This window comes from Colletotrichum gloeosporioides, assembly GCF_011800055.1.
Source record: "Colletotrichum gloeosporioides strain Lc1 chromosome Unknown consensus_59, whole genome shotgun sequence".
In the NCBI taxonomy this organism is placed as follows: domain Eukaryota; kingdom Fungi; phylum Ascomycota; class Sordariomycetes; order Glomerellales; family Glomerellaceae; genus Colletotrichum; species Colletotrichum gloeosporioides.
This window is the reverse complement of record NW_025544704.1, coordinates 114,878-138,211: the sequence shown is the minus strand read 5'-3', so window position 1 is coordinate 138,211 and position 23,334 is coordinate 114,878. Positions and strand designations below refer to the sequence as shown.

The following is a 23,334-nucleotide window of genomic DNA, read 5'->3' as shown; positions in this document are numbered from 1 at the left end:
CGTCATTGTTTCTGAGTCTTGCGTGAAAGAATCCTTCCGACGTATCACGCATAAGTCCCATACTTTCCCCCGGCGCCCTGGAAGTCGGGTCCTGTATCGGACACGGGCAACCTGCCTTGGCGGCATAGATTCCCTCGACGTTGAATATGACAGAGAAACAACCGCTATTTTGATAGGGAGAGAACGGGTTTTAGCCGGGTCATGCTCAACGTCGGAGTTATTGCGACAGCGTGCGAGGTTGGCCGGATGGTGGCATGGTGGGCCGGGATTTCGCCATCCACTCTCGGCGTCTCTCAACGAATCAGGTGCAATATCAGCGCCTCACCAATGACACTTTACACCTTCATATAAGTATGCACAGCTTATATCGCCATATGAACATCAAGCACATCATCCATCCTACCCCGGAATCCCCGCTGATAAGGATGCGGCACGTCGGTGACACGCCGCAAGTGACGAACTTCTGCCCGGCATCGGGTATCCAATGGAGAATTTCCCGTTAAAGATAAAGATGACTTGTCCACAGATATTCACCGAGACTTTGGGGGCCGCTGCACAACTGATCAGTACCGCACGATGAGCTCGACGATTCAGCCTGGCGAAGTCCGAGTCGACCATGACGCGGCAGCAGCGACTCGGAAGCAGGCCAATGCCACCGTCGCTCGAGCGAATGTCGATAATCTTCGAGATGATCCTGAAGCTAGGGCGGCATTTTTGTCAACATTCTCAGCCGACGAAGAGCGGAGCGTCTTGAACAAGATTGACAAAAGGTTCTTGATTATCATTGGCTTCATGTATATGATCAAACAGGTAGGTCGGCTGTGGTTTGAAGAAGTATGGACACGCGACTAACTGAGAGTCATGAAGATTGACCAAAGTAATGCGGCAAATGTTCGTGTTCTTCAGGTCGGCGAGTCTCGGAACATCATGAAGGAGCTTAGTATGACTTCCGACCAGTATAACTGGGTTGGGTCTATCTATGGAGTGAGTATATCACCTGAACACCCAAAATGTACCTTATGCATAAGACTAACTCTCTCAAGATTGCATACATAGTGTTTGAAGCACCTAGCAACCTTCTTCTCAAGCGCATGAGTCCGCACCTATGGCAATCTCGTATTTTCCTCACGTGGGGAATTATTACCGCATGCCATGCCGCGGCACAGAATCGACATCAGCTTTATGCAATGCGTTTCTTACTAGGGTACGGATCGATCCTATTTGAGTTCAATTTGCTTAACATAGACTAATTTGGTGAGACAGAATGTTCGAGGCGGGCATGTTTCCGGGAGTGATGGCACAACTGTCCAGTTGGTATCGCACCGATGAAATCGGCAAGCCCGTGACTTGGTTCTTCGCGACCTCCAACCTTGCAGGCATCATCGGGTCTCTGCTCTGCTATGGCATTAGCTATATGAACGGAATCGGCGGCCTCAGCGCCTGGAGATGGGTATATCTACTTGAAGGGCTGGCAACGATTGTGTTCTCAGGCGCCGTGTTCTGGTACTTGCCTGACTACCCAAAGTCTCCCCGAAGCGACCGCTGGTTTACCAAGCGCGAGCAAGAGTTCATTGAGGCTCGACTACCAGAGAACGCGCCGCTTACCAACGATCCCGACTTCTCCAAAAAGGAGATTTTTGCAGTGCTTAAGACTCCACTCATCTGGTCTTTCATGTTGTCACAAACATTGATCAACATTGGCGGATATGCGCTCACGTGGTATTTGCCGACGATTGTCACCAACCTGGGGTTCGTGGGTTTGCCGAAGAACCAGTTACTTAACATTCCGCCAGCTGCAGCTGCCATTCTAGGTCTCATTCTCTCAGCCTGGTTCATGTCGAAGGCCTACATTGTCCGGCCCGCACTTATCATGTTCGCATCCCTCCAATCACTGTAAGAATGTTGAAGCTAACGGAAAGTTAAGGATCATCATGTCAGGCATGGTTGTCTGCTTCGTCCTCTTCTTCACAATTACCAACCGTTACGGAATTTACATAAGCTGCATCCTAGGCACGCTCTTCTATCAGTCATACTTCATTCCTTTCTGGGCATGGAGATCAGCGACACTGTCCGGGTCAACTGGTACCGCGTTCACTTTGGGTTTGCAATCCGGCATTGCGCAGCTTGGTGGTGTTATCGGCCCGCAGCTGTTCCAATCCAGGTTTGCATACAACGGGTACAAAACAAGCTTTGCGATCGCGGCCGCGACGACAATCGCGTCTTTTGTGGGTAACCTGTGGACCTGGTGGTTGACCCGAAACACTGAGTATGATGTGATGCGGGTGAGAAGAAAGATCTTGAAGGCTAGGAAGCTTGGCAAGGTCAACTTCGATGATGATATTCGTGTCTTTGAGGAAAGGCGATTTTATGACGGCATCAAGCGCAACGGTAGAGATGAAAGCGAAGAAAGCTCGCAGGCATGAGTCGAATTGGGGCCATTGCTCGTCCAGCCACGACCCCCACATGGAGGGGTAGACCTTAAGGTAAGATCATCAGTCAAGGTAGTCAAGGTCTGTTCATAGTTGGCTTAAATAGACATTGACAACCTCATTATATGATTGATAGCCCTCCTGTACAAATTTGAGTGATCGGAAGTCGACAAAAACAGCTGTTGCTCACACACTGCTAAGCACCCCCTGCTGGTGAGATCGACCTCCACGTGGGATAAACGTTAGATAGAGTTCCAAAAGAGAAGATTACAGGCCTCTGACTGGTGGATCGAAGGCACTGTCAGACAGTTTTATGGGGCATTTGCTATCCAATCCGCAAACATCGAAAATCTCTCAACCACCTTTCTCATGCTAAAATAGCTCAGGCCCGCCCTGACTCAACAATTTCCGTTAATCTTTACTTCACACACTGCACCTCTCATGATGGCTCCGTCAGCAGCACTCGTACAACAGCTCCAAAGCGTTATTTCTCAGGAAGCACGCAAGTCTCTTCGCGACGAAGTAATTCCGGCGATTCTGGGAGCTGTTTCAGACATTGCCAAGACGCTCCATGCCTCGCAACATGTCTCATTGGCAGGGACCGCGAATGCTTTCGGCGACGACCAGCTGAACGTCGATGTCGCTTCCGAGAATGTCATGCGCGAAGCCATTTCCAAATGCCCGACGATACACACTGCAAGCAGCGAAGAGGATCCGGTGGAGAAGCCAGCCAGGACGTCGACCAACGACAATACGGACAGCACCCCGGCGTCTTCGGAAGTATACACCGTCGCTTTCGATCCTCTGGATGGTAGCTCTATTATCGCACCGAACTGGACTGTTGGAACGATCGTCGGAATCTGGGATGGTCGCACTGCCGTCGGACAGTCGCCACGGGAGAAGCAGATTGCTGCTGTAATGGGTGTCATCGGGCCCCGGACCACGGCCATCGTTGCGCTCCGCATCCCGGGTGCCGAGGCCGCGTGCTTCGAGATCGGCTTTGGTCAGAATGGAGTGGAGGACTGCGAGATTATTCGCACAGTTGTCAAGCTGGCAGATGGTCCTTTCAAGACTCGCTACTTTGCGCCGGCGAACTTGCGCCATGCGGCCGATGATGAGAGATACGGTGCTCTCATCACACGGTTTATCCAGAAGAAGTATACACTGAGATACTGCGGTGGTCTTGTACCGGATATCGTGCATGCGCTTGTCAAAGGACACGGCGTGTATGTTATGCCTGTGACTCCGGGAACGTTGCCGAAGTTGCGGTTCTTGTATGAGCTCTACCCGATCGCCCTAATCATTGAGGTCGCTGGTGGAAAGGCGATCGACCCGTCAGACGGAAAGCCTCTCCTGGATAAGGTCTCCGTTGATTGCGATGGGAGAGCTGGGTTGATCTGCGGTACCGCGGAGGAGGTGGATATTGCAAAGGCTGCTCTCCTTCACTGATCGGGAGTTGTGGATCAGCCACGGGTAATGACCGATGTTCAAGACGTCATTAGACTTGGGATTGGGACCTGGAACAAGATTGATAGATGGACATTGGATGCCACATGGAATATCATGAGAAGGAACGTTGTCCTTCTTTTCACATTTCAGGTTGGTTATGCTGCTTTTCGAGAAGATGAAGATTCTATTATCTTCGTTGACATATCCATGCCATGTCCTCGACTATTATGTTCCACTACGATTACAGGGTCCTCCTTTCCTACGTACAAAAGTTTGTGATATACAAGCTGGCCGCGAAGGCACTGATAAAGTTCGGCCCTTTGCGACCAGTAAGAAGAGAAACACAGAAACAAAAGCCTTCCCTACATGCCACATTACACAAATACAGTCGTACACTTAGAGGAAGATGAGACCTCCTGCAACACCAAGAGCGAGACCCACGAAGGCAATCCCGGAAACCGACTTGCTGGACCCAGCAACGACGACAGAGTGGGTGGGATGCTGAGACTCGGACGGCTTTGTAGGAGACCCAGGCGTGTGAGTGGGCTGCTCAGGATGGCTGCCAGAGGGCTGGGGAGGCTGAGGCGATGTCTCCTGAGGCGGCTTCACAGGAGTATGCTCCGGAGGGCTGACGGGAGTTTGCTCCGGACCCTGAGGCGGGACATCCCCGGACTTGGATGGATGGGCCGGGGGCTGAACAGGAGGGCTCGCCGGTGGCTGCGCGGGCGGGGTACCGGAAGGCTGCTGAGAAGGCTTGACGGGTGGCTGAGGCTTGGGGCACTGGTCGCCCTTGCACTCTTCGACGGGCTTGCACTCATCTCCGTGACAGTCGTAGTGCTTGTTGTTGTCTTTGGGAGGGCAGGACTCGTGCTTGCAGTTGCCGTCCTTGCAAACGTACTTCTTGTTGCACTCATCACCGTGGCACTTCTCGGACTTGCACTTATCGCCGTGGCAGACAATCTTGTCCTTGTTGCAGTTATCGCCTTGGCACTTGCGGTACCGGCAGGAGTCCCCCTTGCAGATGATGATCTTGCCACAGTCGTTGCCGCTGCACTGGTTAGGCTGACACTTTCCGTCGGCACAGAGGAGGCAGCGGCTGCAGTCTCCGCCGTCGCATGGCTTGTCGTAGGCACAGTGGTCTCCGTAGCAGACGAACGGGTTGTCGCAGTGCTTGCCGGTGCAAGGAGGGGAAGGGGGAGGTGAGGGAGGAGGAGGATGGCATTTGCCGCCAGGGCAAGGAGTGGGAACAGGAGTCTCGGGGCAGTAGGTTGTGGTGATGGTTGTGAGGAACGTCGTGACAGCGCCGCTGTGGCATGGCTTGACTCCAGGTGGGCAAGAGGTGATAGTATGAGTGTAAGTGGCCGTGTATGTAGCCGTGATAGTGGAGGGAGGAACAGTCACCCAGATGCCGGTTGAGTTGGCACCCGTAGTTGTGACGGTAATCTCGGTACCGGTATGAATGGGAATACTTGAAGAGATGACCCCGGTAGGACCAGGAATGATGGTGGTGTTCCACCCTGCAGAAGTTGTTCCATGTCCAGGCAGAACGTTGGACTGGGCCAAGATGGCTGGAGCCAGACAGGCAATAGCGAAGATTGAACGCATGTTGAAACGAGTGACGATATGATTAAAGAGTGACTGTACCTCGAAAGGTGACGGGAAAGAGTGGATGAGGATCTGAAGAGATCAGGTAGGTTGATGCTTTGTGAGAGTTGAGAAAAGACAAATGCAAAACCTTCGACAACAGCCACCTTTTATGTTTAACAAATGTGTATCGAGTAAGTTTATGTGATGGCAAGTGCGAAGGCGACCTTTGAGGACTTGTGTCAGACCAAAACACCTCGAACGATCCGTACCTGGCCCAGGCCCAGCCCGTCAGCACGGAAATTTGACGTTCGGCAGTCAGTTCAGCTCTGCATGATCGCGAAGATCATTATCAGCTGTGCAAGCAATCATTGAACCGACATGTAAGACCTCCACCAGCTTCGGGCAGAAACACGGGAAAGTAAAATTTAGCCTTATCATCCCTTACAGAACTTCGCTTCCTCGACCTATGGCCTAAAGACGAAGTCTCCAAAGCAACGCCACCGGCTTTAGATACAACTTTCTCAAGATGTCCCTGGGGTAGATAATCAGCCATTCAAGGTTGTCAATCTTGGTCGTGGCTTTGGTTTCTGTGCAACAGCCATCCCCTTGTAACGTTTCCCAGCTCTAGCCACGCGAAGGCTGTCCCACGATAGTTATTCCCATTTTGATTCAAATTTTAAAAAGTAGACTCCATCTGTCATACGAAAATTTCCACATAAGTGGCGTCTGGGTTGGCCATCCTGGCTATGCTGGAAGCAAGGGGTCGAAATCGGGCGAGAGCCTCTTAACCCCAGAGTGGGGCCGCACCGGCAGCAAGACATTGTCTTTGACTTTCATCAATAGTCTTGAGACATGATTTACAACTTCAATTGCCTTGACAACACATCATGATAATTTTGTCTTTGGATGAAGCTCCCTTGTGTGTGAAATCTTTCCGGTTGTTCTGCTTCGTCGCGCTGTGCTTTTTGCTGTTGAGGAGCATGTGCCTCGGAAGCGTGGTTTCCAGGCTCAATGGGGCATTAGCCCTGCTTAAGGAATGCCAGTTTTGGGTAGATGCCCTGAAGCAGCACATATTTGGCAGCGTGCATCTATGATTGGTAGATATTACTAGACGTACTCAGAGGCTTGGACCAAAGTTGAGAACCTTTGCGACTGCGGATTTCCTACGGCAAACCTTTTATTGATGTGACAGGCTCGGTTGACATGATTCGACCCCGGCGCGACTCAGTGGCAATTTTGCATGGATGGGTAGCAAGATAAAACGAATTTCTCGGATAAAGGCACGGTGAACATAAGATCTATATTATTTCAAAGTGATTAGGCAACTGCCTTGACTACATCCATATGGAGTTGACCATGTTCACGTCTCACTCAAGACCCCATTTCCTCATCTTTCCTCCTCTGACGGACGCAGAAAAGCCCTTTGGTCACTCCTGAATAAATCATCCATAGACCAACGGTTAGGACTGTTGACGCTCCAGCTACAGCTAGATAAAGCCAAAAGTGCACATTGATGAGATTCTCACCGTCTTTGGCATCCCAATTGAATACGTTCATGGAGAAGATGGTCTGCCTTGGTCAGTATGTCTCTCGCAAACATTGTAAAAGGAACAGCTTACTGCAATGCTCGTGAGTGGCAAGAATACCATAGTCACAAAGGCGATGGACATCATTTGAGAGTTGTCCCTTCGCGTGGCCACAGAGATCGCTGTGTTTGTCAAGGTGTCATGCCTCGCGATTCGGCTCATGACCTGGACGTCTTGTCAGCTTGGATTGCGCTACGTAGTGTAGGTTATCTTACGACTTGGGTAGTAGCCATCATGTCTTCCATTGATGCCTTGCAGCTGTCAATCTTCATATCAAATTCATCAGAGATCTGATTGAGACGGTGATGTAGCCGAGCAGCGGTGTGAGCTTGCTGCTTGCCCAAATCTATGCCAGTATTGAGAGCTTTGGTTTCCTTGTCATGGTAATGATCACAGCCTCCCACAAAGGACGCCATTTTGGCATCTTTGCGCATATCTTGTAAGTAATCTCCGATCCGACTAAGCTGCCGTCTTGCAGCGGTCAGGCTTGTGAGTAGAATGGTAGACTTGAACCGCAACCCCAAAGCATCCTCCATGGTTTCCCCTTCTGGTGCAGACGCAAGGTTGTCACTACTAGCCATGCTCCATTGGTCGTTCTTCTCCATATACGTCGACTCAATAGGACGAACCTCATTTTTGATCCACCTGTCTCGCTCAAGCTCGCATACTGCTCCGACCAGTGCCAGGGGATGACAGAAGTCTTCTAGAGATTCTTTCATCCTGTGCAGAAAGAGCCTTTCTTGAGCTTCCCCAAGACCAAACAGGATAGCGGTCGTTGACCGACGACAGGGATCATGAGTCACAGATACGGCAATGTCTCCAGGAACGATGGCGCTTGTTCTGAAGTTGTAAACTACGATCACAGTCAGGCTTGGCTCAAGGACGAAGATGGGTATCTACCAAACTTACTTAGTCTCTGTGGCTCAATATTCTCATCGACCTCTAGTAAGTGGAGGAACTCTGAGTCTCGGCGATTGATCATCCGGCCAAGGGTCCGATGAACGCGAAATGTTTTGGTGACATTTTGAAACGTCGATTCAGAGACTGGTAATTGTTGGATCTCCGAAGGACAATCTAATACTGTCTTCGAAGTACGACGGAATATTCTTCATGTTCTGCGTTAGTGACAACAGTCCTCCAATCCCTTCTTCACCTTAACGGATCGTATGATACGCTTACATCAGGTTCAACGTTGTTGCATCATCATCCGTGATATCGGATTTCTATTGGTAATATGAGCACCCTGGAAAAGACCTTGCTTTTGGTGAAATACGTACGGCCCGCTGTAGCCATGTCTCCCAATCTTCAGCCGTTGTTAATTCGTCCTCCAAAAAGGCATCCTTCAGGGTTTTAGGGTTAGATCCAAATTTCTTCGTGGGCCGCATTTCTCCCTACCTGTAGTTCCGCTAAATCGTCAAGCCGGATCGTGATAACTGTCGTCGGCCGTTCTTCGTACTCGAATAACTCGAAGTCGTGGGCGCTGAACCCCGATTCTTTTGATGGCCACTCCATGTTTGGTTTTCTGAGACAAACCGAAGATAATCTTTCGCCCTGCCGATACTCTTCGTCTCTGGACCTCTTTGACAATCGCTTGAAGACTTATATTGGCGGCTTGGAGACACTCAATTCTTTGGCGACAGTGGTCTGCCTCGCTGGACGCACGTTACGAGAATTCTTGTCAGCTCGCTCACTTTCGAAATTCGCCCGGACTGCCGGTGCCATCTTCAACGATGTTACCTGTGGGCGGGGTTGTGTACCGGAACCGCAAGCTTACCTTCTTCTCGAATAAACCACGGCAATCACTGTCCGATCGGCCATGCGGGAGGGCGGCAGGTCGCATCGTTCGACCCGTGTCTCTTGATCATTGGACCTAGTCTGCTGTGACTACCTATCATACCTCTCAATCGTGCGATAGCTGCTCAGCCTGCTTCACAGACCCATGAAGCGTGCTGCATGCATCATGCAAAGGCATGGATACACACGCACTTTTTATGCACGCCGCAACACCGACAACATGCAGGCATACTCCGTCGCAGGCTGAGCATTTTATGTCAGATGCGGGGTCATCCGCAGCGTCAATGGCTAAGGGCGGATTGCATAGGTACCATATTGCACTGTAGGTCTGCACAATCATGAGATCAGTGTTTCCACGCGATGCTGAGATTACAGCGGGGTCACAGCTGTTGCACTCGCTGCCTGGAGATACTTAGGCAGCCTGATGTTGAGGGCTTCTCTTCAAGCAAAAAGAAGGCGCACGTGAGAAACGCCCGCAAATCTGCCTTGGCCTCTGACGAGGGACATGCGGGTAATCCCATCTAAAACTCTTATCCATCAAGCTGCTCGACCTTCTGCACATTCAGATGTCCTTGGGCTTCTCCTCGAGGCTCTTCAACCGGATTTCTGCCTCGTTTCAGCAAATACAATTCCATCCCCTACCGAACTGATTGGGTATCCGGCGACCAGGAGCCCGTCGTCGATATCATGCCTCCCTCGCAGCCTGTTGTCTTCCGATCCTACATACCTTGGTGCTATTCGAACTCCGGCCCAGTCAAGAAGGAGCTCGACAAGCGTCTAGGAGCACACCGGTACTCCCTCACTGTATGCCATGCCCCAAGTTTGATATCGCTCTCACAGTCATGTGCTCACGTAAGTGAAAGACCAAGGGTGGCCAATTTGTAGTAGACGGCCCTCGCAAGCTTGGACAGGTAAGGCCGTGTATAGCCAATCACGGCTGTATGGAGCTATGCTGACAGCCACGGGCCAGACCGAGATTCAGGAAATTCACGATAGAGTCCAAGTTCACTATCACCCACCACGATAAGGCCACCGGCCGCTTTACCTACATATCGTTGAAGGATGGGAAGCTAGAGAGATTGCAAACAAGGCCAAAAATTGAAATATTAACAAGTCTATCGACTCGATATGTACATCATCCCTCGTCGTGCCAACACAGCTCTCATTTGCAAGTATAAAGATGCCATACTACTGCCTTAGGAGACGCATTCCTCGTGGTTGAAACTTTATGCCTCGACAGGTTGGGCCACAGGACGCTCACTCGATTCTGCAATCGAGCCAACAAGAGTAGACTCCCCCTCAGCGAGCTTTGGGCGCTTCATCTCTTGAGTAGAAAGCCCCTCTCCAATGTCACAGCTCTTTCTCTTCGGATTCTCTCCAAATCCACTTTCATTCGGCTGCGATACTGTATAGCCTTCGGTGCCGGAGCTGGAAAATGAGTCGTCTTGCAGAAAGCTCGTGTTGCGGGCAGTTGGCGTTGAAATTTCCATCTCATCGGGACCGACGTCCTCAGAAGCGACGTTGAGAAGTTGCTTTGGTGTCCCTTCTTCATTCTCAGAAGGCTCCTCTGCTGTATCAATTTTATCCGTGTCGGTTTCCATGGCATCATCGTCTAGAGCCCGCTCTGGAATCTCGTCGTATCTCACGAAATCATACAGGTCGATCTCTCTTGTTGGTGTGCCTGGTCTAGATGCGTGCGGTGTTGCCAGTGCATCATTTTCAGCGGTGTCGCGGCCGTATTCCGATACGGTCTTGTCGGTTCTCGTTGTATCCATAGTGTCAGACTTGTTTGGCGGCTTCATGCGTCCATCAACAGCATATGACTTGTCATTTCTGCAGTCTTTTGCCATCTTCTCCAGCATTTTCACCACATCAACACATTTGGCTCTCTTCTTGTGATCGCTCCGCAGGAGGTGATGGAGTGTGTATGTAAGTAGGTCGTGGAGAAACTTGGAACAGTTGGGATCTTCGTGCAAGTCATCTATCAGCTGCAAGGCACTATTAGTATGAAGATTCTGGTCTAGCATCGATCCATGATTGATGCAGCGTACTCACCTCCGTTACAGCACGCTTGAGCCCAGCTCCTTTGACGCCATTCTTTGACGCAACATTGAAAAAGGTGTCAAGCGGAATTTCGTGGTCTGGGTCGTGACTTTCGTTCGCCCGGCTCAGAGAAAACTCGTCAACACCCTCCCAGCCCCTGAGGTACCAGGTGATGAACTCAAGAAGGAGACAGCCTAAGGTCCAAATATCGTAAGCCTCTGAAACAGAATCAACTACGTCGACTTCAGGGGCCTTGTATGTCAATGAACATGTGAATCCTCCGCCGCTTTGGAGCTTCTGGTATCTTGAGTTATGTCGGTGATATCGTGTCAGGCCGAAATCGGCAATCTTGAGTAGGCCGCTTCCAATCAAACTTTCATCTGCACCAGGATCACGAAACCAGAGAATGTTCTCAGGCTTCAGATCCCCGTGTCTACCATAGTCCCTGGAATCTTGAACTGTCAAGTTGAGATTCGGGGGCGGATGTTGAATTAGCTTCAGGCCAGAAGCTATGCCTGCTGACTGCTCCGCCAACCAAACGATTAGATTATGGTCACGTTTGGGCATTTCATAGCGTTGCCAAAACTCCCTTAGGTTCCCATCAGCCCATGGAAAGACGAAGTAATAATGCTCGTGATGATGGTAAGTGGCAAGGAGCTTCGTTAAATGCGGGTGGTCTTCCTGATTGAACTTCTTTAACGCATATTGTTCGTCTTCAAATTCTGTCTTGTTCTTGTTGTGGAGCTTTTTGATGGCGAAGAAAGGCTGTGTGTGCTATCGATGTCTGTTAGGAACAGCCACCCTGAATGCACCCAAACATGTGCGGGCCTCACCTGCGTGCAATTGTGATGTGCAGCATGAATCTGCCTCCGGAAAACGTCGCCAAATCCTCCAAAAGCGGTGTCTGTATCAGATGCATTACTAACAAATGGAAGGACTACCTTGGACTCGAGAGGATAGAAATGAGGTTTAGTCGCCCGCATATCGAAGAATGGGGCCATGAAGAGCCACTGCTCTTTGATGAACGCGTTGAGCTTTGGCTTGCTCCATTCTAAACTGGCTCTGAACTTTACGGGGACTTTATCGACGCCCGCATACGTCAGATGCCACTGAGAGCCCTTTTGTAAAGTGAACGGCAAGTGAACGTCATGGATCTCCTCCTCGATGATGCTGGGCAGAGCTTCAAGGTGTTCAATCCGGACCAATACAGCAAAGATCTTGTGTCGTGTTGTTCTTTGCGCGGTTCCGTAGTTGGTAGTGTCGCATACCTCACAGGCGTATCTGTATCGAGTATCTCGATCCAGCTTCAGGTGTTTCTTCAACGCCTTTCGAACCCGGCGCTTCACCATGATTCTTCGAAGCTGGTCCAGGGGAAGGTACTCCTTATCGTCTGGCGGTGGCGAAATCAGTTGCTCATCAATGGACTCCCAAAGGCCATCGCCATCTTCACTTCCTGAATCTGACAGGTCGAGTGGGTATGAGGCAACAGGTGTCTGGTCACCAAGACCGGGTGCACCCCCAACGTTCGAAAAGTCATTTTCTAATGACGGTGTGGCGTTTGGATAGGATTTAGTTGTCCCCTGTCTGAGCTGTGCGGTATCACCATGGTCGTTAACTTCCGTTTGGCCGTCTGATGGTGTTGTTGTTGGAACATTCTGCGATATGGCCGAAGACAAGTCTTCATTATCCTTCCAAGATGGAACGCGCTCCAATGCCCTGACAGGATGGGGTTGGTCCTTGTCAGTATCGTTAATCTCGACCACAGTACCATCCGGCTGTGTCAAGTGAACAGGGGGCAATGCAGACTCGTCTCCCGTTGAACCCTCGGTTTCGGATGAACGGCTTGTATTGGCAATTGCCTGAGATTAATATGAGCAAGAGGCCAAGAACCTCACGTGGAGGGGATGGGTCGAGCAACGGTCTCCCCACAGATTGCACCACGCAGAACGACGTACCTCGGGAGAGCCCCATTGAACGTGCTTCTCAGTCTAGAGGTCATGAGTACCAAGGACATTCTATTTGGGGTGGAACTCTTACAGAGCCGTCAAGATGCATTTTGACGTTGGATTGTTTGGCAACAGCTGTTGGCTGGGTCGAAGCAAAATGCGTACAACATCGGATTACACTCTCTTATGAACACAATGCTCGCAGAAGAATCATCCACTTCCATGTACGCCGCGTCGCGAGGCTCTGACTGCAACAATCCCAGAATTTCTAAGATCCGATAGTGTGGTCCCCGGAGGACCTGATCAGAAGTTCTTCTAGCCGAAATGAGGGAGGAGGGGAGGACAAGCCCCTAACCTGTCGGCTACTTACACTGGCGATCAACCTTGGATATGGGTACATGTACAAGTGTGCATGGGCTGGCGTCTTCAAGCTCGGGAAGTGTTCCTCCCTCGAACAGCGCCATGCAGGCTGGAGCGTCACATGCAGAGGAATGGGGGCTGGGTTTACTGTGCGGAAGCCGCCATCTTCGAGCCCAGAATCAGGCTATGGAGCACGCATAAGCGGATAGTTCATGGACACGATTGGCCTGTTTGCGGGATGCCTAGCTCAGAAAATCTGTGTTCCTTCTGGAATGTGGTGTGTAGCACTCGGTTGCACGGTCAGCCCCAATATCCAATGAACATGTCGCACAAGGGATGCGTGTTCAGCTGTGCCCACCCTCAGCCTGATCTGTTGGCCTGGGGTGCGGGGGGCGAAGTCGGACGCCCTGGGGGATAACTCTGGGATGGCTCCCACGAAAGCTCGCTGGAAACTGCCTCTGCTCGACATCAACACCTTTTCCCTATCAATTTGATTATATAACTCTTTTACCATCATGAAGTGAGTTGCTGAGACGAAACGGCTGTTTGTTTCCAACTAACATGTGTCCATAGCTCTAGCTCTGGCTCTCAAAAAAGCAGAAGTTATGCCGTGTTGGCACCGACTCAGACGATAGCAAGCCAGTCAGTCGACCCAGCGAAGCTGTCAAGGGTCTTGAACAGACGGTTTGGACAGAAGGCATATCGTGTTGAAATGAGACACAACATGTTCTCAATCTTCGCGAGAGGGAAGCTTTCTCAGGTACGCTATTTAGCAAAAGACTTTTTGATTTCATGCTTACATGGTGCAGGAGGATATCGATCAGTGTTCATACGGGCAGCCCAGCTTGATGTACTAGGATTTCCACCAGACTGTTCGTCCGGCGGCGTTAAGGGGCTCAATTTCTTGCATAGCGTTTGCGTAGCTCAATTCTCAAGTTCTCAAAATTCGATCATATTATTTCTATAGCCTTGGCTTTCTAGTGCGCCCTTAGAAACTAGAGGGGAAACTGGAGGAATAACCAAAAGCCGGCTGCATTTGGTCCGTAAATCTCGGTCGTCATCCGGCGGCCCCCACAAGCTCCGTTCGGTCCTGGACCGGGGCTGTCATCGATCGCACGCATCTATGTTGATCCCCTTTTTTCCGTTCCCGAGCAGATAGATCAATGCTGTAAGACAGAAACGCAGCTCTATTGAGCGGCGAGGGATTGAACTTTAGCCAGCACGATCCCGACCCGGACGATTGAATCCTGCTGCCTCCTTCTCTCCCTACTCAGCCCCACGGTATGCCCGATAAAGGCGCAGGATGTTCGAATGTTTACAAGGGACTTCGAACCAGCCTGCTACGTCTGCATGTACAGCGTAAGACAATTCCACAATGCTGCATGGATCCACTCGGAGAAGCAGGCTGTGGTGGCTATGCCCTCCATAATGCCTGTGTCTTATGGTAGACGAGCCAATCGTAGGATTTCAAATCTTCCAATCTCCCAGTTGTGCACAAACATGCAACGAGGTTTCGGAATCCGGTCTGCTGTCTGCCACAGCTGCGTCCATGTTCCAAAGTGCGAGACGCCTGTCGCGCTGCTATTTCCATGGCGGTGAGTCGCGCAAGGCAACCTGTGCGATGCAGGCTGCCTCGTGGTCCGCATTTGTTCGTCGCATTGTGAAGCATCCGCGCCCAATTACCTAACCAAGATGAGTACGACGTGGCAAGGAATGATGCCGGGCGGCCAATTGCGACTTTTTACACTTCGAATCACTGGGTTTTTCTCAGAAGTGTGTCGGACGTTCCAGGCGATAGCTCCGGTGAGTAACCCGCCTCGTGTACGCCGTAGTCAGGCGTCCTGGTGATGGTGCCTGAAAACAGTGATGGCCTCTATTCCGTCATGCGATATTTAGTTCCCCTTTGCGCAGACTTACACTCGATCACGTCTGCTACTCACAGCATCACAATAATTACACCTTCATGTTCATATGAACATTTCACACAAGTCTTATGTCCGTTACTGCCCTTGAAGCATAAGTAAGCTACGGCCACCGTCAACAAGATCAAAATCAATAATCCACACTATCCACACCATACCCAATAGAACACCGCCAGCCTCAAATGCCAAGATCCGACGCAGGCTCCACGACGTCGTCTGTCGACGAAGACCTCCATGTGCAGAAGATACACTCCAAATATGTGTCTAGCCCACGTCGACTATCCGCAATGCTCAAACAGAACTACGGCGACGTCAACTACAGGGTCGAAATGCGGCATAACTACTACTCGATCAAGTCTCCTGCTTCCGAGAGACTGATAGACATTGTAAGACTTCTACAGCTTCTGACGTTAAAATTCTTTCCTCTGACTTTGTACCAAGGCCGTCCTTCGAGGATAGTTACAACACAGTCAGAGGACTTGCTTTGCTGGGAAACGCTTATATGATTCATGATTCATGATACCAACGACGCCGGAATTGAAACGTGTTTGCAAGTTTTCTTTTAAGGCTTGGGCCAACATGAAAGTCTGGTTTTTTATGTTTTGAATTCAATCTGTTCAATAGTGTTTTTTGGGGCGTTTGGAGGTTAGGCGAGCTGTCGATATCTGGCTTTAGATGAGCACATATACCCACATTCGGCTTGGCGGATCCCAGGCACAAAGCAACCTCTGAGGATTAAAGCCTCCGTATCTCAGCATTTGCGTACCATGATCAGGAGATATGTAGCTAGAAAGAGACTCCTAGATTATAAAGGCCCGTCAAACACGTATCCGAACGCGGTAGACTCCTGTCCCAACATGTGTTTATCAGTCTTCAACCCCAAACCTATGTTGAACACCAATTTGACGACATCCGCCCGTTCAATCGCGCAGAAACCAAAATTCAGATGTGAAAGTTACCATATATAACTACTTAAAAGCACATGAATGCTGCTGCCGTCGGCGTCGATCGATACTACAATGTGGTACTAACTGGTGATATAATTCCTGGAATAACAACTCCCCCCCAGTGGTCTCAACATATTAAACAAAAGAAAGCAGTATTTGAACGCCCGCGGCCCTTCTCTCGGTTCATGATCAAACTTGGCTGTCTGAAAGTTCGTATTCATCCACAAACTGCCGCCTCTGCTTCCAGCTACACCGTCCCTTTATGAACCAAAGCCATGCCAAAACTGTCAATATTGTCACCCCTGCAGCCATCACCACATAGATCCAGATTCTGGGGGATACCTCCGTTTCGCCCTTTTCTGACTCCGGCTGCCAGTTGAAGAAGGACATTGAGAATACAGTCTATAGCTCGACATCAGTCAAGTTGACTTCATCTATACGACGGGATCTCTGAGGGAATCTAGGAAGCGGGTTGTGTAACTTACGGCTAGAAATGTTGCGGGAAGAAAGACCATCGTGAGCAGAGCAATAGATTTCATCTGAGTGCTGTCCGACTTAGTCCTTGACGCTATCTCCATATTGGCTTTTGTGTGTGCCTGTTATTCAAAGTTTAAGTTAACGAATGATGAAAACCAAAGCGAATGATATGAGCTGGGAGAACAGAGGTAATCATCTTACCATTTGGTTCGCTAGACTCATTCCTTCCAAGTTTCTTTCGCAGTCTCTTATCCTTTCGTCATATTCGCGAATGATGTCTTGTAGCCTTTCTTTGATTCTATCTCCGGTATCCCGCATGCGCTTTCGAAACTCGTTGATATCCGAGCTTTGATTTATGTCGTGGCTGAAGTTAGTGATGTTGAGCTCTTCTGCATGAGTAACCATCTTATTTAACTGGTCCTTCCAGTTCAGTAAGCCATTCTTCTTATGGTAGATATCCAGCCAGGGATCAACCTCCTTGTTTGCGGTCAAATCCGGACCTGGGCTATGGCTATCATATGGTTTCTGGTGTGGTCTTTCAGCATCAGATGGCATATGATGGACCTCATGAAGAGTTGCAACAGTCTCCACGAGCTTAAGGCTACCTTGCTTCACCATCTTAATCTGCCTTTTTCTTTCGAGCTCAGCGAATATGCCAGGTATCAGCAAGGGATGACATATGGCATCGCCAGAGTAACGCAATCTTCCAGAAATCTCTAGTTCCGTAGACGGATCGCATCCGTAGAAAACAGCGTACCAAAAGTTTCGCTCTGGAAACCATGTCATTGACATTGCCAAATCACCCGGCCAGGATGCGGGTGAGCGGCAATTATAACTACATCAGTATTTCTAACAGAGTGTTTAGAGAGCACAACACCATTTGCAGTAAACTCCATACTTACCCACGATAGGCTCCGATGAGATGTCCAGAGTGAGGAAGCTTCGAGAAAAGACACACGACAGTCCCCTGTTGATGAGTCTTGCGACTGAACCATGTATGTGGAATATTTCAAGCATGTGAGACCATGTTGCTTCCGTGAAGGGAAGTTTGGAAAGAATTGATGGATCATGGTAGTGCTTTCCATCAGTCTTGTCCTCTGCAGCTCTAGCTGCCAGCCTAGTAAATTTCATGAGCTGCACAGGTCTCTCGAGATAGCGGACTCATGGTGAACTTACACGGCTACACCTCCAAAAGATTGAATGCCGTCTGACATATTTGTGGCTCCTTCCTGTACCGAGGTTACCACCATTACAATTATGGAGCATCTTCAGTCTTACCTGGCGGAAAACATTCTTCCACTCCTCTTCTGTTATCACCTGTCTTGCTTCGATTCCCTTTTCGGTATTGTTGGTATTCAATGTATATAATTCCATGACTCTTTCGTACCTTTTTAGCATCTCCGTTTACTACTTGGAGAATCTGACATTGCCGAGGCTGGTACTCAAATGTCTCCAGGTCTCGGATCCCCATCTGGGGATTCTTGCGTATCCAGTCCATCTCGCTTTCAGTGCACGTTAGACGACGGTACGTCGTAATGCTAGAGATGATCGTGATATCGATGCGCTGATGGCTAGAAGATGTTGTTTGTGACAAAGGTCTCCTGCAATAACTCGGATCATCGACAGCAGCCGAAAGAGTGGGGATGGGCAGGTGCATATGACAGTCCATTGTCCAGGCAGCCAGGCCCAAAGTTGGTGTGGCTGCACAAATTATGGTATGTGTCACTCTCCGTGCCAGCCATGTGTCAGGCAGATTCCATGGTTGAGCAGGCCAGCCAATCCTATCAGAAGCACACAGCCAATCTACGCGGGCTGACTGACACACAGCAGGCTGAGCCGCAGCACGCTTGGTGTCCTCGACTTGGTGTGCCTCAGTGGAAATCGGTATCTTGCCTTGACCAACAACAGATAAGCCTAAGTAATCACATGGGCATGGATTTCGGACCATGCATTCAGAGCTTCCCACTACTGGGCCACACAACATGTCAATCAGCGTTCATCTGCACTTCATGATCTCGAAGCCTCAAACCCAGAAAGAATGAGGCTTCTCACCGCAGCAAGACATTTGCTGCACTTCTTCTACGCGGTAAGACGAACAGTAATCCCTTGATACGAAGCTCTCCATACGGGTCAGACAATAATAAACAGATCAAGCCTTCGCCACCCCCGATTCAAATTTGTTTTTCCACTTTCTCCCTATGCTTTCCAGTGTCTTATCCACTGCTGAATTTGGCACCAACATACCAAATATACCCCGTGGTCGTAGCCTCGTCCTACGACACTACCCAGCCCATCCGAATTTGCTGATGACATCATCTTGTTATGCCTTCCCGATCGCAGTCTTCTTGGGTCCCGCAGCAGGTGGCCATCGACTATCAAAGGAACGACCTTCTCAGACGTGAACTGGACCGCATATTTGGTAGGGAGCAATATCGTATTCACGGGGTATGGCTTTCCTAGAACCTCTCAAAACCCCCAGCTGACCCGTCCATCAGATCAGACTAGACCACTATCAGCTCTCCCTGCCCCGAAGACTTGAGCAGGTAAATTTCCTTATACACATGAGGGTGTGGAGGAGACCAACTAGTGGAACTAACTTCGAGAAGGGGGAGATTGATTCCATCAACCGACGAATGGCACACTACAGGACCCAGTGGGAACCAGAATAGCTGTCAGACGGGACGGGCCGCACCAGCTCCTTGGCTTCGAGCACGGACGAGCTTGTCTCCCTCGGGTTGCGCGTATCCAGCCCTCGGGATCCATTCTTGCCAGACCAGTACGGGCGACCACGCCATGTTACTGTGGTACATGGTGATCAATGGCCATCACCTGGCCCAGAAACATCTATATCTATCTAGTCACCATGAATATTAATGCCATTCAGCTATGCGCGCCGTACCTTAATTACCAGAGACCCGTTTTCCAATCACAGCGGGTGACGACCAGCCCTACAAAGCACAGCCCCAGAAATCCGGTCACAATGGTGGGACATCTTCCTTGCCAAGAACCACTTAGGTCCCTGACGAAATTCGTAACGCTATCCACGAACAGCCTGCCATATTCAACGGGTCTCGGCGCAGCCGTGACGCAGAAACTCTTATTTCCCTTGCAAACTGTCAGAAGCCTGTGAAGAGTATTCACGACTTCAGAGCAGTCCACCCTTTCCTTCTTTTCGATGCGCAACATGTCGTTCTCTACAAAATCGAGAAACTGGTGAACATACTCTGTACAATTGGGGTGCGCGTGTAAGTTAGAAATCCACTTGGCAGGAACGCAAGGTTAGCTTCAATTTGGAAGAATATGAAGAGCTCAGCATCAGTTCAGTGGTTGTGTTGGACTGACCTTCCGCATGCAGTCTTTCAGGCATGCCCCGGTTGAACCATGGGTAAGCCTGAAAAAGTTGTCTTCTGGTATCCAGTCGGGGTCTTTGCTGATCAACTTGTCCTCCTCAAGTCGGAGTACTGAGACCTTCTCGACGTCTTCCCAGCCTCCCATAAACCATGTGATGAACTCAAGGTAAAGGCATCCTAGCGTCCATATGTCGTAGTGCTGGTTGATCCCTGTCTTCAGATCGATTTCAGGCGCTCTGTAAGTGTTTGAAAATCCCACGGTTCTCTGCGACTCTCGCTCCGACACCGAACGTTTGCTGTGGAATCTTGTTAGGCCGAAGTCTGAGATCTTCAGTACTCCAATGTTGTGATGAGATTTCCCATCAGGGTCCTTGAACCATAGGATGTTCTCCGGTTTCAGGTCGCCATGCCTGCCATATCTTTGTCTGCTGGAGTCTTCGCCACCAGAAAAGACCATTTTGTTGCCAATCATATCGACCTTAGATGTAATGCCGTTCGCTTTCCGGGGGCTTGAGGCTAGCGTGGTTCCATTCATCTCTTCGGTTGGTGTATGGTTGTGGATTTGTGCCAAACCAGAGGCAATACCATGACATACTTTAGCCATCCAAACTGTCCCTTCCTGCGAAGGTTGGGACATTGGGGAACCAACAGCTTCCCACAGATCTCTCAAGTTCCCGTCTGCCCAGGGGAAAAGCAGAAAATAATCATCTTGATGCTGATATGTTGCCAGCAGCCGGACAAGGTTTGATTTCGACCGGGTGCTGAATCGCTTCAGGGCGTCGACTTCCTTTTGAAAATGCTTCTCATTTCTTGAATGAAGCTTCTTGACCGCCAAGTAAGAATCGCGCCCCTGTCGCAAGCGACGTTTAGCTTCGCGCGGCTGGCCACGGCGACGTAAGACGATGGAAGCAACTTACCTCTAGAGATTTGAAGTTGTGATGCGATTTATGAATCTTCACTTTCTTCACCCAGCTTTGGCCTCCATAGTGCTCCACTGCTGCGGTTTCCTCTTCAGTCCACGGCATAACAGTTTGAGGCGCAAGCCTGTAAAACAGGACTTTCTCTTTCGGATCCTCTGCTGTCCAAAAGTAAGGTGCTAACAGCTTCCACTGCCACTCTTCGAAGGAGCGCAGATTGAAAGTTGACCAAGATTGAAAGCAGGTAAACTCCTTATCTCTTAAGGCACTTTTGGGGGTGTCGTCGAGTCCCTTCAGGGGCAGATCGATGTCGCATAGATCGGCATTTCTAAGATCATTAAAGCTTTCCAACTTTTCAATCATGATCAGAAGGGCAAAAAGCCGTCTTCCCGATGTGAACTTCAGATGCCTCGCGCCTTCAACCTCTTTGCGGTTACAGACGTACTCGACACATCGCTGGATATCGGGCTCTCCAGATGAAGCTCCGAATTCACCTCTCAGCTGACGCTCCACAACCTTTCTAGTGACTAACTCGTCAAGCTTCGCCAAGGGAAGAAACTCCCTGCCATCATTTTGCCGGACCAGAGCCTTTATCAATGACGCTTGTAAGCTTTTGCGTTCTCCAGTCGCGATATGCGGTGGAATCACGCTCTCGTTGGCAAGCCCACGGAGAGCGTCTTCTGCTGGCACAGTGTCGACTTCGTCCTCGATTAATGCGGAGGTTTCCCGATTCAGTTGATGCTGTGAGATTCCATAATCGTCGCAGACACTATTGGTGCCAATCGAAGGTGGTGGGTGTCCATTGCCGTGGTCATGTTGGGCTGAAACCCCGGAACCCCCTTCATCTTCCGAGTTCTCTGATGATAGCGTGCATAAGAACGAGACTTGCGCAGGTCCTGCAAAGCGAGCCTCGGTTGTACCAGGGTCCCTCAAAAAGTCCTGTTGGCCACGAATGGCACTGCTAGACGGGTTCACCGACGCTGCTCGGTCCCGGTCTGCAGACTTTTGGACTACGGACAACTAGACAAGTTTCAGGACAAGAAGGAACACGGTCAAGTACAATGACATGTACTTACCAATTCCGGAACCGAGAGCGGAGCGTCGGTATCCGCATCGCTGGCCAGGTGATCAGAACTCTCACGACTCATATTGACCAAGATGCACGAGGAAGTACTGATGATTGGAAAAGTTCGCCGTAGATTTCTTGTGAATACTGTAGGCGAACTAGAGCCCAGGACTTTGGAAAAGAAGGCACATTTTAAACATGTTCAGATGAGAAATTTGATAGCCTTGCCTCAACGCTGCGCAGCCGCCACCCATATTCTGTCGAGGGAGAGGGTGCGCCACCAATTGGAAATGGATATTCGGTTGGGAGGTTTGGGTCATCGGCACATTCAGCTGCCGTATCCAGCGTTGACGCCACTGTCTTGCTTACTCTGGTCAGGCTGATGCACTGAAACCCACAGCGAAAGGAAAAAGATGATGTTCTTCTACCGTTTTTTGTACAGTATGGCGACCTGTACACTATATGCTAAGCCTCGCGAGAAGCGATGGTTGTTCTAGCGTGAAATAAAGGGTAGGATATGACCAGTGGGTGTCTGTGGACGGTGCATCATGCCAGCGCTGCCAGAATTGAAGCTTCCATCGGGTCTCCCTCGAAGTTCACCAGTTATGGCTCAAGTCTAGTAGCAGGCTCTACGTTCCCGACGCCCTCGCCATTTCGGCACGGCATTTTCCTCCTCCACGGAAGAAGTGAAGCGCCGTTCGGTATCTCAACCGCGAGCAATGTGCAAACAGAGGCAAGGCAGACCAATTGTATCGCATTCCAACCACACACACAGTGCCTGTCGTTTAGACAAGGGATTACGTTCCGGTGACCTTCGTAGTGGTTGCGGGCTGACAGCTGAATACCGGTGGTTGGAACACAAACAACCATCCGGCCCCCTAAGGACGGTGTTTGCAACGCCCCGATGCGTGCGGCTGATTGCAACCCGAGACAAATTGGGACGCCAAGGATGACCACCAACGCAGCCTGATTATCTACCCGCGATCAAATGCATGGCTACTCGGGGATCCCCGCATCTTCAGCAACTTTTCGCCTCCGTCCCCAGGCACCATCAACGTAGCCGCAAGTTATCGAAGTCTAATCCGACAGACCCACTGCAAAACACTTATGTTCATGAACCTAGTATCAAAATGGGTTACAGGTTGGTTCAATGATTTTTGAACATGATAATCGTGTGTGGGCAGACTTGAATCAACTTTACTGACGAGTTCCTAGTTCGTCTTCGAGTGCATCTTCCGGTTACATGACGGGACAAGTCTTGCCGTCAAGACTGGTAGATCCTCACAAGCTTTCCTTGTTGTTAAAGCATAAATTTGGAAGCAGAGGTGTCGGGTACAGGGTCGAAGTAAGAAACCGCATGTCTCGAGTGGATTCGCAAGCAGTGTTCTAAAGTAGTACCGGCTTAGATGCGACATAATACCTATCGTATATACGCTCAAAAGCAACTGTCACAGGTATGAT

General features: G+C 50.1%; 4 protein-coding genes across 4 annotated transcripts; 1 reads left to right on the top strand and 3 right to left on the bottom strand.

The window, feature by feature from the left end:
* Positions 1-576: 576 nt before the first annotated feature.
* GCG54_00000196 (MFS transporter prlL) lies at positions 577-3,878 on the top strand (the record flags this gene model as incomplete). Its single annotated transcript, XM_045400337.1, has 7 exons — positions 577-810; positions 868-984; positions 1,044-1,204; positions 1,264-1,893; positions 1,925-2,388; positions 2,811-2,881; positions 2,904-3,878. The coding sequence occupies 7 exons, from the start codon at positions 577-579 to the stop codon at positions 3,876-3,878; spliced, it is 2,652 nt and encodes an 883-aa protein (XP_045261988.1).
* Positions 3,879-4,274: 396 nt separating this feature from the next.
* On the bottom strand, positions 4,275-5,483 carry GCG54_00000195 (uncharacterized protein; the record flags this gene model as incomplete). Its single annotated transcript, XM_045400336.1, has 1 exon — positions 4,275-5,483. The coding sequence occupies one exon, from the start codon at positions 5,481-5,483 to the stop codon at positions 4,275-4,277; it is 1,209 nt and encodes a 402-aa protein (XP_045261987.1).
* Positions 5,484-6,836: 1,353 nt separating this feature from the next.
* Positions 6,837-16,453, bottom strand: GCG54_00000194 (uncharacterized protein; the record flags this gene model as incomplete). The annotated part of the gene is made up of 10 exons (XM_045400335.1): positions 6,837-7,034; positions 7,085-7,216; positions 7,267-7,904; positions 7,961-8,135; positions 8,329-8,391; positions 8,447-8,544; positions 10,107-10,833; positions 10,901-11,653; positions 11,722-12,711; positions 16,259-16,453. 10 exons carry the CDS (start codon positions 16,451-16,453, stop codon positions 6,837-6,839), a joined length of 3,969 nt encoding a protein of 1,322 aa, XP_045261986.1.
* Positions 16,454-16,465: 12 nt separating this feature from the next.
* Positions 16,466-21,955, bottom strand: GCG54_00000193 (Dual specificity protein kinase CLK4; the record flags this gene model as incomplete). The annotated part of the gene is made up of 8 exons (XM_045400334.1): positions 16,466-16,513; positions 16,549-16,659; positions 16,742-17,375; positions 17,443-17,507; positions 19,565-19,750; positions 19,883-20,740; positions 20,808-21,827; positions 21,884-21,955. The coding sequence occupies 8 exons, from the start codon at positions 21,953-21,955 to the stop codon at positions 16,466-16,468; spliced, it is 2,994 nt and encodes a 997-aa protein (XP_045261985.1).
* Between the last annotated feature and the right edge of the window lie 1,379 nt (positions 21,956-23,334).